The following is a 12,500-nucleotide window of genomic DNA, read 5'->3' on the forward strand; positions in this document are numbered from 1 at the left end:
ACAAGTTCTAACAGTTAGAATTTTCAAGCTTTTTGGCTAAGTGTTGAATTAAACTAACACATCTTTTCATATGCTAGCTGATAATTAGCCTTTTCTTAGCTAATGGCTATAGTAACAACAAATTCTTCTGTAAACACTAGTATTTTGGAGTGCTAACTCACTAGCTAGCTGCTAAGTAGCCTATAACCTAGCTAATAAAATGGCTATACTAGTACAATTTCACGATTTCTAACACTAGAACGTTACAGTATTGTGTTGTGTAGCATTAAACTCACCGTGGTAGTCGTTAGCATATTAGCTGTTAATTAGGCTCCAGTAGCTCGACATTTTTTTAAATATCATATTGAGACACTAGTATTCTGGAGGGTTTAGTTGAATGTCTGGTGATTAGCATTATACGCTTTTTTGCTAATCAGTTAAAAACTAGCAAATTAGCTGAACAGCAGCTAGCAGTTGAAGTAAACATCATGTTGTCTTGTAGCATTTTAGATTCCTTAGCGTCAGGTTGCTACATATTCTGTCTGACTGCTGGTTGCTGACGGTTTGCTCGCTAGCTGAGATTGTACAGAATGTAATAAAATTCCCTTTCATTTTGACAATAGCTAGCATTCTGAAACTTTAGCTGAGTGTTATAATTAGCCCAGATCTCTCACATCATTGATTATTCTTAGCGCTAATCCTGCATGTTAGCTATGAATTAATGAGTTTTCTGTCTGTTAATCGAGTGTGTTGATTTCTGACTCTTATCAAACATTAGCATTCGTTTTTGTTAGCTGCTCACTAGCTAGCTAGCGATTCTGAACGTTGTAATTCAACTGAAAATCAAAAGTTCTCTATTTTCTAGCGAATGCTAGCATTTTGGATTCGTTAGCCGAATGTTGATTTTTTTTTTCAGCGCTAGTCACGTTTTATCTTATCTATAAAACGGTAATATTTATTAAAAATTTATCGTTAATCTTGTGTACTAGCTGCTAATTAGCTATATATATATATTTTTTTTTTTTGGCAAATCCTTTATCAAACGTTAGCATGTTTGGATTTTTTCACTGCAGGGTGCCATCACATTTGCTAGCTGCCGACTAGCCACTTAGCTAGCTAGTGAAGAGTGTACTGAATGTCATGTTCATTTTGCTCTAATGAAAAGCTAGAATTTTGGAGTTGTTAGCTGAGATCTCGATTTATCTTTAGCACCGGTCACGTTCGTTAGCTGCTGGTTATCCTGTTAGATAGTCACCGAATTGGCTTTGAGGAAGAAAAACTTCAAATGTTACACAAATTTTTCTTTAATTATATTTAGCATTAATTTGATATGTTGGCTGCGCGTTAGTCGTGATATGATGGTCGTTGTTCAGTGAAAGCTTAGCGTGTTGAATTCGAGCGTATTCCTTTACTGCACTCAGCTTGCTAGCTAGCGGCTTATCATCAGTTTATTCAATTTAAAGGGGAGGATTTTTTTTCTTGAGTGCTAATTATTACATTTTTATGTAAAACTAGCGTTTGGGACCAAAACAGGATTCGTTTTGTCTAGAATTGCACATTATTTCTGTATCTGGTTATTTTTGAATATCAGTTGTAGTCGTCTGTAATAAAAGGCTTGAAGACTTCGGTCTCTGTATGAAATCACGTGTAACTGATTACTTTCCTCACTGTGGAAATGTCTGTGATGTAGATGTGTTTTTGTTCAGTTGTGTTTTTTCACATGTTTACAAGATGTTTCTCGTGTCTGTGATCATCTAAAGCATATCAGATTCTGCTTTTAGGAACTTTACACAGTGCTTATGTGCCCTCGAGCTCGAGTTTCATCAGAACTAGCGGCTTTTCGTGAGCGATTGATCTCTCTGTCTCTCTCTCTCTCTGTCTCTCTCTCTCTCTCTCTCGTCTTTAGCCTTATGCATGTACAGAAGATGAAGTCACTTAATAAAAATTCTGATTATCTCACTGTATATGTGTGTGTTAAGTTGTCATTCTCTAATTGTGGAAGAGAAATATACATTACATTACATTTAGCAGACACCCTTATCCAGAGTGACTTGCAACTGAGGGTTAAGGGCCTTGCTCAGGGGCCCAGCAGTGGCACCTGGAGTTCGAACCCATGACCTTCCGATCAGTAGCCCAACACCTTAACCACTGAGCTACCACATCACATACAGAAATAATGTGGGAAGGTAAAGTGTGTATGTGTATGATGTACATATTAATGCAGCAGAGGTGGTTCTCCACCTGTTCGGTTCTCCACCTGTTCGGTTCTCCACCTGTTCGGTTCCTAGCTTCATGCTGATGATTCAGTAGTTTCTTTCATGTTCTTGCCCTGAGCTCGGAACCCTGCTTATTTCCAAATTAGCATTTTAACAGCAGTGGAGACGGAGAAGTACTTCAGGTCCTACAGGCCATTTATTTTTCTCTTTTAGTCCTGCTGCTAATATTACTTTTCTCTTTCTGCTCTTCATTTTATTCTTCCTTAATTCTGACTTTATTACAGAGACCGGAGGAGACGTTCTGGCTGCACTGAAGGTCATTTTCCTTTGACTTTTCTCTCGGTCTTCATGCCTCATGGTTGTATTGTTAGTGCTCTCTCTCTCTCTCTCTCTCTCTGTCTCTCTCTCTCTCTCTCTCACACTCTTTCACTGTCTCTCTTTCTCTCTCTCACTCCCTCTCTCATTTTATTATTTGCTTAAAATTGAAAAGAAAATCTAGATTGAAACTAGAGATAGAATCTCAGTGATGGTAATTTGTACTGTCTCTATAACTGTGCTTAGAAATCCAACATGATTTTAATAGATAATAAATACATCATTTATTTAATGTATTTATGTTCATTTCCCTGCACACAACATTTCCCTTAATTATTAAATCATTTAAATAAATGATAAAAGCAATAATTACATGTTAAATGTAGATAGAGACAGGGATTTCTTGTCTCTATCTAAAAGAAATGATTACATTTAAAAACTAAAAAACTAAATACACTACAAACGGTGTTCTGTTTTAATACATAAACCCACTCACATATATTTATTTTTAATTTAAATGAGTTAAGAAGACAGTTTATTTACAAAAACTCGATGACTCGTGAAACGAAAAAAAAAATCCTAACTTAATTTATTCTAATAATTATTTGCTTTTTTTATTTTTAATTTAAAATTTTTTTATTTATTAATAATATTAATAATGATTGACTTATTTTTTGTTATAATTATTGACTTTATTCTTAGACAGAATGAATAATAAATCATTAAATGCAACAGTTTTTATTTAAAACAGTTACATATTTAAAACAATTAAAAACTAATAATACAGTACATAATAATAGTTAATAAATAAATACAGATTTTTTTACACTTAAAGAACAGGTTTTTATATTAATTTGAATAATGAAATGCATTTATATATATATCTTTTTTTATTATAGTTCAATAAAATGTTATCATTCAATAAAAACACTTCAGACTCTGTGTTCCGTATCAACAGGAAATAAAACATTTTTATTGAACATTTTGTGTATATGAAGTTATATAACAACAGTCAGAAACTTCACAGAGTGAATCACTACACAAAGTCGAACGCAATCGTAAAACACCTCGTCGAAAAATGAAGGTTTACACACGCAATAGAACCGTAGAACCCAGATTTATGGCAGGGAAAAGAGAGAGAGAGAGAGAGTGAGAGCAAGAGAAAGAGTGAGAGAAATAAAAAGAGAAGAGGAAAAAACACTCTACAAGATTACAGAGAAAATTTCCACACACAAAAGCAGGCAGTCGATATACACAAAGGCAACTGGGATCTTTCTACAGCATCCGATTCTAATTTCTATACAAGGTTCTCTCCAGAGTGTGGCTTTATCTCACCGAGCAAACGAGTGGAGCGATGTTTGTGTTTCATCAAAACGATCTCGCATCAAATCGTGAGAATTCTGACAAGCCGATTTCATTTAACCCCGCCCCCTGTTCTGGGATCCGTAGCTTTTCAGGCCCACGCGTTATCTAGCGCACTAGCTCAAACAGATCGTGACGTTTTTCATGAACATGTTTTGTGCTCGTAAAGTGTCTCGAATGTTTGTAGTTTATTTTGGTAAATTTAACATTTCTCACAAATTTGTGGGTGTTTTGCTAAGAAAATATCCACAGACATTTTTTGGGGGGGAGGGGGGTTTGTTTCGATGAAGAATTGTTTTTGAACATTTTAATGATTTGGTAATTTAGTTTTTTATGAAAACCAATTTAGTGAAATGTTTAAATTGTGCAAAAAAAAAATAGTACGATTTTGTAAATGCAAGTTCTTGAAAATCGCAGTACAACCGATCGTCTCATTAGATCACGAGAGATGAGGATCAAGTCTTTTCTAACTAAATTTTGTCTTGTTATTTATGTGACGGTCAAGCGGTCTTCTGAGAACAAACTGGGACTTCTAATAACATTAAGGAGTTTAGTTCCAGTGAAGAAGCTAAAGATCAGAATGAACTGGATGTGAATGCGATATTTGTGTGAGTTTGTATTCGTGAACCAGTTTGTTGTGCGAGAGTGAACGTCGCTTCTCGGCAGGCGAGCGAGTGCCGAAGTAACGACGTGACTGTACTGTATGCCGGTGACCTGCAGCTCCAACTTGACCCAGTGAGCTGGCTTGTCAGAATTCAGACAAATGTTTGTTAAAGAGACCACAGTGTGTTTGTGTGTTGTGTGTGTGTGTGTGTTGTGTGTTGTGTGTTGCATGCTTTGGTAGGCCTCAGTAAAAGTCAGCATTGCTTTGCAGGGCTAAAAATGGCTTTTTATCACTTTTTACTTTACAGTGCAATCCGCAATGCCGCCTCTTACTGTTACTGCATCTAATTCATCTAATCGTGTAGAAATTAGCGTGCTGCATCAGAAACGAACGGAAAAAAAGAAATAACCCTGTTTTCATAAACCTAAACCTACTTTTCCCCCTAAACGTTTAGATATTGACAATATAAAGGATTGAGGTTACATCGTATAATTACATGGTGATTATATATCTTTAATAAGCCGTGTCGTAACTCGATGAGATCGAATCGATATTTATTGCGACATTGAATCGAAAAGAAATCAAGAACGAACTGAAAGTGTCGACTATATAGTTGGTCCCAAATAATAAAACACACACAGTCCGAACTGTACATTCTGAGTTTGATATTAAATAGAAAAGGGCACTAAAAAGGAACAATAACCAGAATAATCATCATCAAACGACATTGAGAACCAAATCAAGAATCGTAGCGATCGATACCGAAACAGATAACGATACATTTCTCAGGTTTTACACTGTTTGTGAACGCAAATATAAAAATATATACACACATTTTGGATTTTTGGTGGGGACAGGGGGTTTATATATATAATATATATTTATTTATTTATATTTATATATATATTTATACTCTAATATTTTTGATAGAAGCGTAATTCTGTGGTAATTCGATGGCTGGATCTGTGTGTTTGGAAAAAAAAAATGAAAAAAAAAGAAAAGGGAGGAAGCCTTAACATTAGATGTTGAGCTCAGATAGAATATATACACACAATCTACATGTGCTGCGTCCTACCGACGTGGTGATTATATCATATACAAATGATTTTATTTTTATTTTCTAATCTTCTTTCTTGGGCAACATCACCCACGTAACACTATGGGGATGAATGTAGAAGTATTGCACAGTGCTCAAAAACAAAACGGGATCGAGAGACGGATCGCTGCGAAAGCACTCGCGCTACGCCTCTACTAACGAGCCTCTCGGTGTGTAGCGAGGACAAAATGGTGGCACGACACACTACACTACAGATAGTTATCGATAAAAGTCTACACCTCTACGGCACGCACACACACGGCAGTCACAGTGATACACAATGCAGTCCTCAGACACGTCTATGGAATGACAACGAGCGTTCGTTTGCTATCTTTTTTTTTTTTTTCATCACCTACACGATAACATTGAAAACATTTAAAAACTCCTTCTGAAGCTAGCGTCTAGGATACGTAAGAGGTTCCTCCATGACAAGAGGTTTTAATGGTTGTAATGAACTGATGCTTGTTGCTTTTCCTCTCATCACACGCCGTCTCACAGGAACGAAATTCGTAAGAATTCGAACAATTTAGGTTTCATCCAACAGAAGCTTCGTTTTTTTTAAACAGTCCTGTTGTATAAAGTGTGCTGTTTTTTTTCTCCTCAGGAACCTCAGTAAGTGACTGTCGCTAACGTCACCTCACGTACCCGATAACCACACGTCACTTTTCTTTAAATGCTACGTTATAATAATTAACCCTCCGACATCAGGACATTTTTGACCTTCGGGATGAGAAACTAGCTTAAAAATTTGTACGGATCAATTTTAGAAGAAAATAAATATAATGCGAAACGTTTCAGTTTCACGTCCGAGTCGATCATCGAGAGGTGTTAAAAATTTGTCGTGTAATTTGTGTAAATTTATAAATCGTAATTGCGTAGATCGGGAATCGTACTGAACTTGGATTTATGAAACAAACAAAAAAAAAAATTCGATTTTGCAAAATGTATAGAAACTCGACAAAACAAATTTGTTCTAAAGTTGAGGAGTTTAACGTAAAGCATTAAATCACTGACCATCGTAAAAAGTCCACGTTGTCACGGTTCAATATTTCTAGTGTAGCAGCACACTTTTACTTTTTCTAGCTGATTTTCTGTCTTGTTACGAATTCTTACAGATTTGCGACGGTGAGTCCGTGTCGTTGCGTTAAACCCGTAGTAAAGGACTTTATGGACTATAATATGTACGGACCATTAACTTTTATGGTTAGTTTTTTTTTTAAATGAGGAAAAAAAAGGCCTGAGAAAGAAACGTGTCTCTAATTAACGTTCTTAAACCTGTCGATCCTGAAAATAATGAAAGAGCTTTCTTTTTTATTTTCTGGGGATGACGAACGCACAGAGGAAGATTTAACAGATTTCTTGATGGTGAACTTGTATATGTACAGAATTTACACGTCCTGTCACGACCTCCTGATTGCCGAGTCAATCGGATTCGCTCGTTATGTGGTTCATTAACCTTTTTGTTGGCCGGTTCGTTATTTTCGAAATTTATGTGAAATCGTGTTTTCCTACTGAAGGACATCGCCGACTGAAACGTCACCTCTGAACACCTTTAACGTTCATACTTATTATTATTATTATTATTATTATTATTATTATTATTATTATTATAGATATGTTATCCACTAAACACTTCTATTCATTTAAAAGTTGTGGCTTTTTAATTCAAGTTACTTAGAACTAAGAACCTTCTCCAGTTTCATACAAAACAAAATAATAAAAAGTTAATAATCATTCAGAACGTTTCTTTCTGTTGTTCCGAACTCGAACTCCAGTGCAAATCAGTAGCCATTCAGTAAAGGAGCTTGAGCTTGGCAGTAAAAGCATGGCTAAGGCTGTCGTCACTGTAAAGAGGCAACGGAAAAACTCGGATCTTGCACCTTCAAGGCCAAAGAAATGGTTTTACTTGTTCCCAAAGAACCAAAAGCTACAGCCAGTAAGTGGAGCTAAGTGTGCATGAGGAGAAAGTCAGGTACGTTTCTCACCTCCCTGAAAATAATGGCAGTGTTTATTAAAAGCTCGTCTCTTAGAGTCGGTATTATATTATTTCGTACCGACTTTTCAAAAGAAATCAGCATCAGATCGTTTAGAAAACGCAGAACTTTAGGTTTTTTTTTTCCTTACGGCTAAAGGCCCGACGGTGTAGAATAAAGTAGAATTTAAAAAAAACATGCAGTTACCAAAAATATTAATTTCAAAGCTAGAGTCTTAACAAATCGAACACAATCGGTCTGTTAACGAAGCTTAACGAATGGAGGGAAGGAAAAGCGCTGAGGAGTACACGGCTACGCTCAGAGAATTCATCATGCTCGGTCTTTAGGACAAAAAGATTCGGATTAAGGTTCAGATCGAGGATTCGGGGAAATTAATTAAGGAGCTGCTAAAACAAGGAGCAGAAAAAAAGTAGAAGAACTCATGTGCTTATAGAACTTCCTGCATATTTAACCCATATCAGTTAATGGCCTATATTTCCATACTAAAGTGTAATATACTGAAGATGTTCTACATTTATATTACAGTGTTCCGCTCTATACGGGGTTCTCTTCCTTCTCCCGGTGATTTCTAATCGTTCTTTAAAGCCAAAGAGGTTTTTTTTTTATTTTTTCCCAAATACCCCTTAACTCGCATCTTGCAGGTTGAAATTTAATATTCAAATATACATTATATCTGAAATATATAGATGTATTTATGTTTATATATTTAACTGGAATGCAATAAGATAGATATGATAACTCCTGCTGTTATTCTCTATAATATTGGCTCTGCATTTACATCATTTAAAATAGAATATCTTAGTAAAAACATCAAGATATACACAGATTAGGAAACAGGTAACAACATACAAACACAAACTAGAAATCGTATTTTTTGTCTGCATACGGATATATACACCTGTGGTACACGGTTTTTTCATTCATGCGCTATCTACACAGATCATATTGCTTAAAAGAAGGGTTTAAGGGCGTTAAAGGTCATGGATGATGGTCAAAACAGCAGGCAAAGACAGGAAGGAATGCTAAACACAACGTGAGGGGTGTGTTGTGAGTGTGTGTGTGTGTGTGTGTGTGTGTGTGTGTTGGGGCAAGTGGGCGGTCAAACCTCGACAGCTATTATAAAAGGAGGCGTTTCATCGCCAGACAAGAAGGAGAAGATTTAAGATGGTTTAAAGGATCCATACATCACTGAGGTATGTACACGCACTGGGGTAGGACCACTAAAAGGGGCGGGGTTAATGGCTAAAGGGGGCCGAGCTTTATTTCTTGGTGGACAGCTGGGCATCCACTTCTTCCTCAGGCTTGAGCACATGCCACTGGGCGATGGGTCTCCGAGGGTTGGCCAACATATCCGACCAATGGCGAAGCTCGGTGCCTGAGCTGTTCAGCCCTACGAAAACTTTACCGATGGCATCGTTTTTGCCGATCTTGTCATAGTCCAGAACAGTTATAACGATTTGAACTTTCTGTAAAAAGACAGAGAGAGAAAACAAGAACACGGTTAATTATGAGCTCCAGGGTTTATTTAGTACGACTCTGTACGGATGGACGGCCGTGCGTGCGGCTCCGAGTCAAATTTAAACCTAAATCCCTTCTGAAATCGGGCTGTGAGCAGGTCCTGTGCCGGAGAGAAACACACGTCAGGTCATTAGACGTCGTTCAATGATCTAATTAAAAAAAAGGTGAAAGTGATCCAACAGAACAGAAGTGAACGAATGAGTCAGAGAATAATCAGCATGAACAGAGACGGCCATGACGTCGGCGATGACGCTCGTGTGGAGACATACTGAACTTTCTCTCAGCTGATGAGAATACAGAGACTTCGTCATAAAAAAACTTCTGATCTATCTGAGAGATCATATGAATGAAATGCAAACTACTCTCACACACACACACACACACACACACACACACACACACACACACACACACACACACACAGTAAGCACTATAATGAGGCTGCAGGTCTACTGCATGCTTAATGATGGTCACTTTCTTTAAAAGCTGCAACTCTGAGTGAGTAACGATTACCGCTTGGTCTGTTAAGTTTTCCTTACTGTCTAATCCCCAGATCAATGACAAAAAGAAGGAAAAAAAATTCTGCTAATTGTTTTCTCTATTGATTGAATTTCCAGCTAAAGATCAGAGATCTTCAGTCCAGGTTCAGTGTAGCTACCAGATCATCAATAAGAGCTCTGGATTTAATAATATCCAAGATTCCAAACAGAAGGATACCCGAGACCACCAATAGGCTGTCAGTGCTGAGTCCGAGACCACTAGTAGGCTCTCAGTGCTGAGTCCGAGACCACCAGTAGGCTCTCAGTGCTGAGTCCGAGACCACTAGTAGGCTTTCAGTGCTGAGTCAGTGCTCTGATGACCAGCAGTTTATGGAGCTCATGGCTTAGATCAGTGGTCCCCAACCCCCAGGCCGCGGATTGGTACCAGTCCGTGGACCAAATGGTACCGGGCCGCACAAGGAACATTACATTATTTCCATTTTATTTACTGTGGTGTATTTCTCTCGGGTTTGTGCGACTTTCCATGGACGAGAGGTTAACCGGGAGCTGAGAGACGTCACCTAAAGCCGCACCGATACCGCGCATGCGGAAAATATCGTGATATCGGGCCGGGTTTAGGTGACGTCTGGAGCTGAGCGGCTGCAAGCGGCAGTGGTGTTGTAGCTTTGGTGGAGAGAGAAGGTGTGTGTCGCTCTTCTCTCTGTTCACCGGTACTTTGTCATGTTTAACAGTGCTTGGTGTACATGTATATTGTGTTTGCTCAAATTTAACCCACAAATTAGCAAAAACGAGCACGAAACAGACGTCGTTAGAAAGTTAGAAACTCTGCCGGTGTTCTGGATTAAAGGCATGGCGGAATACCCTGAGATTGTCACCACAGCACTTACATCCCTATCGTCATGTCCGACATGCTATCTGTGTGAAGCGGGGATTTCTGCAGTGATGGCAACCGAAACAAAACAACGGAATAAAGTGGACATAAGCGACACACTTCGGGTGTCATTGTCTCCTGTTACCCCAGATGGAACCGTCTCGTTGTAAAGAAACAAGCTCAGGGGTCTCATTGATTTAGCGTTGTAGTGAGTTAAAAAGGCATGATTAAATACAATTACATTAAAATTTGTAATTTTAAATTTAATTGTATAGGCGCTGCCGACCACCAACCCCCCCACCCCCAGCGGGCCGCGGTAAAATGATCAAACATTGACCGGTCCGCGGCGAAAAAAAAGGTTGGGGACCACTGGCTTAGAGGACTGGGAGAACATCTGGTTAAAATGTAAATAGACCCCCAAGAAGAGTTTTAACCAGATTTAAATTGGATTCAACATTGGATCATGGCTAATCTCTACACAGCTATAGTCCTAATTCCATCTGAAACTTCAGGACTCAGGAGATTATGGGACAATAATCATAACATTCATATTTCATTAGGACCAGTTAAAATTGGTATAGGGATAATATACAGGATGTGTTCAATCAGGCACGAGCCTTTCTGTGAATCCATTTTTACGCCTGTGCTGTAAATCCAAGCCAAATTTCCATGTAATCCAATGGCGTAGAAGCGCCGTAAAGTTATCTGGTGTTGTGGAGAGCCGACTTTATATTTAATGAGTCGAGAGTGGGACGTTCTGATTAGCAGCCTTAGAGCCGAATTGAAAGCAGAACCCATGCAACAAATCCTCTGAAGCGTGAAATGCAAAATCAATTTGGAGCACTTTGCACTTATTTGCAATGCCGCCACAGAGCATGGATTTTAAAATGACTATCAGCGCCGTAAACTCTATTTACGGTCAAATTTTTATGTATTTAAGGTGTAAAATGCGGTCCGGGTGCAACGTAATTACCTGGATTTGTTCGAATGGCACTTCGAAGCTGAAGGACTCATTGTAGTAGGGGTTCAGGGTGTTCTTTTTGATTGTCGTCTTTTTCTTTTTCAGACGTTTACCGTTCTGCATCAGATGGATCTTCACGTACGGGTCTGAAAGAAGACACAGAAATCGACTTCAATCAAATCAAGCAGCATGAAGTTTGATCTCGCTTAGTGCCTACCTGCCCCTATCTCTACCATACAGTACATTACCCAGTTTTCCAAACCCTTTGCAGACCCTAACTGTCCATGCTCACCAGGACCTTACGTGATGTAACCTAGACTTGAAAACAACTTACTCCATTCCTAACCCCACTTAACTCCACCCAGTTTGCACCTGATACTTCTAAAACTTAATTCCTTACTAAACCTTATCAGTGAGCTTCTGGCAGAAGGTCGTGTCCTGTACTAGACCCCAAACGTTTCCCCTGAAACCCCATTTTAGCCGTTATAAGTGCTATATAACCCCTACCTGATACCTTCCAGGACCCCGTTCTTCATCACACCCCCTACCTCACTTAAGCCCTATTCGGATGGGATCAGTTCTACGTGGGGGACGTGGGGGGTAAAGTAATTATTACCAGAGCTTCTCTGTGATTTTAGTCCCGTCCGAATGTGCCATCTCGGTAATCATTACGGACAATGTCAGTAAAGATTACGGCGACTTTTACCTTCTGTAAAAAGGTCCGGAAAAATGACCTCAGGTAATACTGATCCCGTCCGAATAGACCCGCTGTAAGTATGTACGGTAAAATTCCGTCATTTCCTGTTTAAAAGTAGTTTTTGGCGCGTTTTGCAAGCATGGAGGCGCTTGAAACAGGAAGCGACGTCATACGCACATGACGACGAGGAGGTTACCGTGGTGCGTAAAGCGAGTTACCCCTCCCACTTCTGCTAGTTTTACTGAGACGTCTTGTCCCGTGTGAATTGGCCAATTAATATTACAGACGTCCTGAGGTAAAATTGCATCACTCCACGTCCCCACGTAAAACTAATCCCGTCCAAATAGGGCTTTAGACTGTAATAACAGCATGTGTTTGTTCTATACA

General features: G+C 38.7%; 2 protein-coding genes across 4 annotated transcripts in view; one reads left to right on the top strand and one right to left on the bottom strand.

Moving 5' to 3' along the window:
* pawr (PRKC, apoptosis, WT1, regulator) overlaps positions 1 to 1,943 on the top strand; it is a 37,083-nt gene extending 35,140 nt beyond the window's left edge. For both annotated transcript variants that reach the window (XM_047803791.1, XM_047803792.1), the window contains exon 7: positions 1 to 1,943. This exon is cut by the window's left edge and continues 625 nt beyond it. The gene's annotated coding sequence lies outside the window, so the exon portion shown is untranslated.
* A 1,511-nt stretch (positions 1,944 to 3,454) lies between these two features.
* Positions 3,455 to 12,500, bottom strand: part of syt1a (synaptotagmin Ia) — a 36,008-nt gene continuing 26,962 nt past the window's right edge. For both annotated transcript variants that reach the window (XM_047803794.1, XM_047803793.1), the window contains 2 exons: positions 11,429 to 11,562; positions 3,455 to 9,032 (listed from right to left, as the gene is read on the bottom strand). In XM_047803794.1, the coding sequence (XP_047659750.1) occupies positions 8,826 to 9,032; positions 11,429 to 11,562 (341 nt within the window). In that variant the 3' untranslated portion in view covers positions 3,455 to 8,825. The remainder of the gene's footprint in view (positions 9,033 to 11,428; positions 11,563 to 12,500) is intronic.

The sequence above is a fragment of the Tachysurus fulvidraco genome, chromosome 19 (genome assembly GCF_022655615.1).
Source record: "Tachysurus fulvidraco isolate hzauxx_2018 chromosome 19, HZAU_PFXX_2.0, whole genome shotgun sequence".
Classification (NCBI taxonomy): Eukaryota; Metazoa; Chordata; class Actinopteri; order Siluriformes; family Bagridae; genus Tachysurus; species Tachysurus fulvidraco.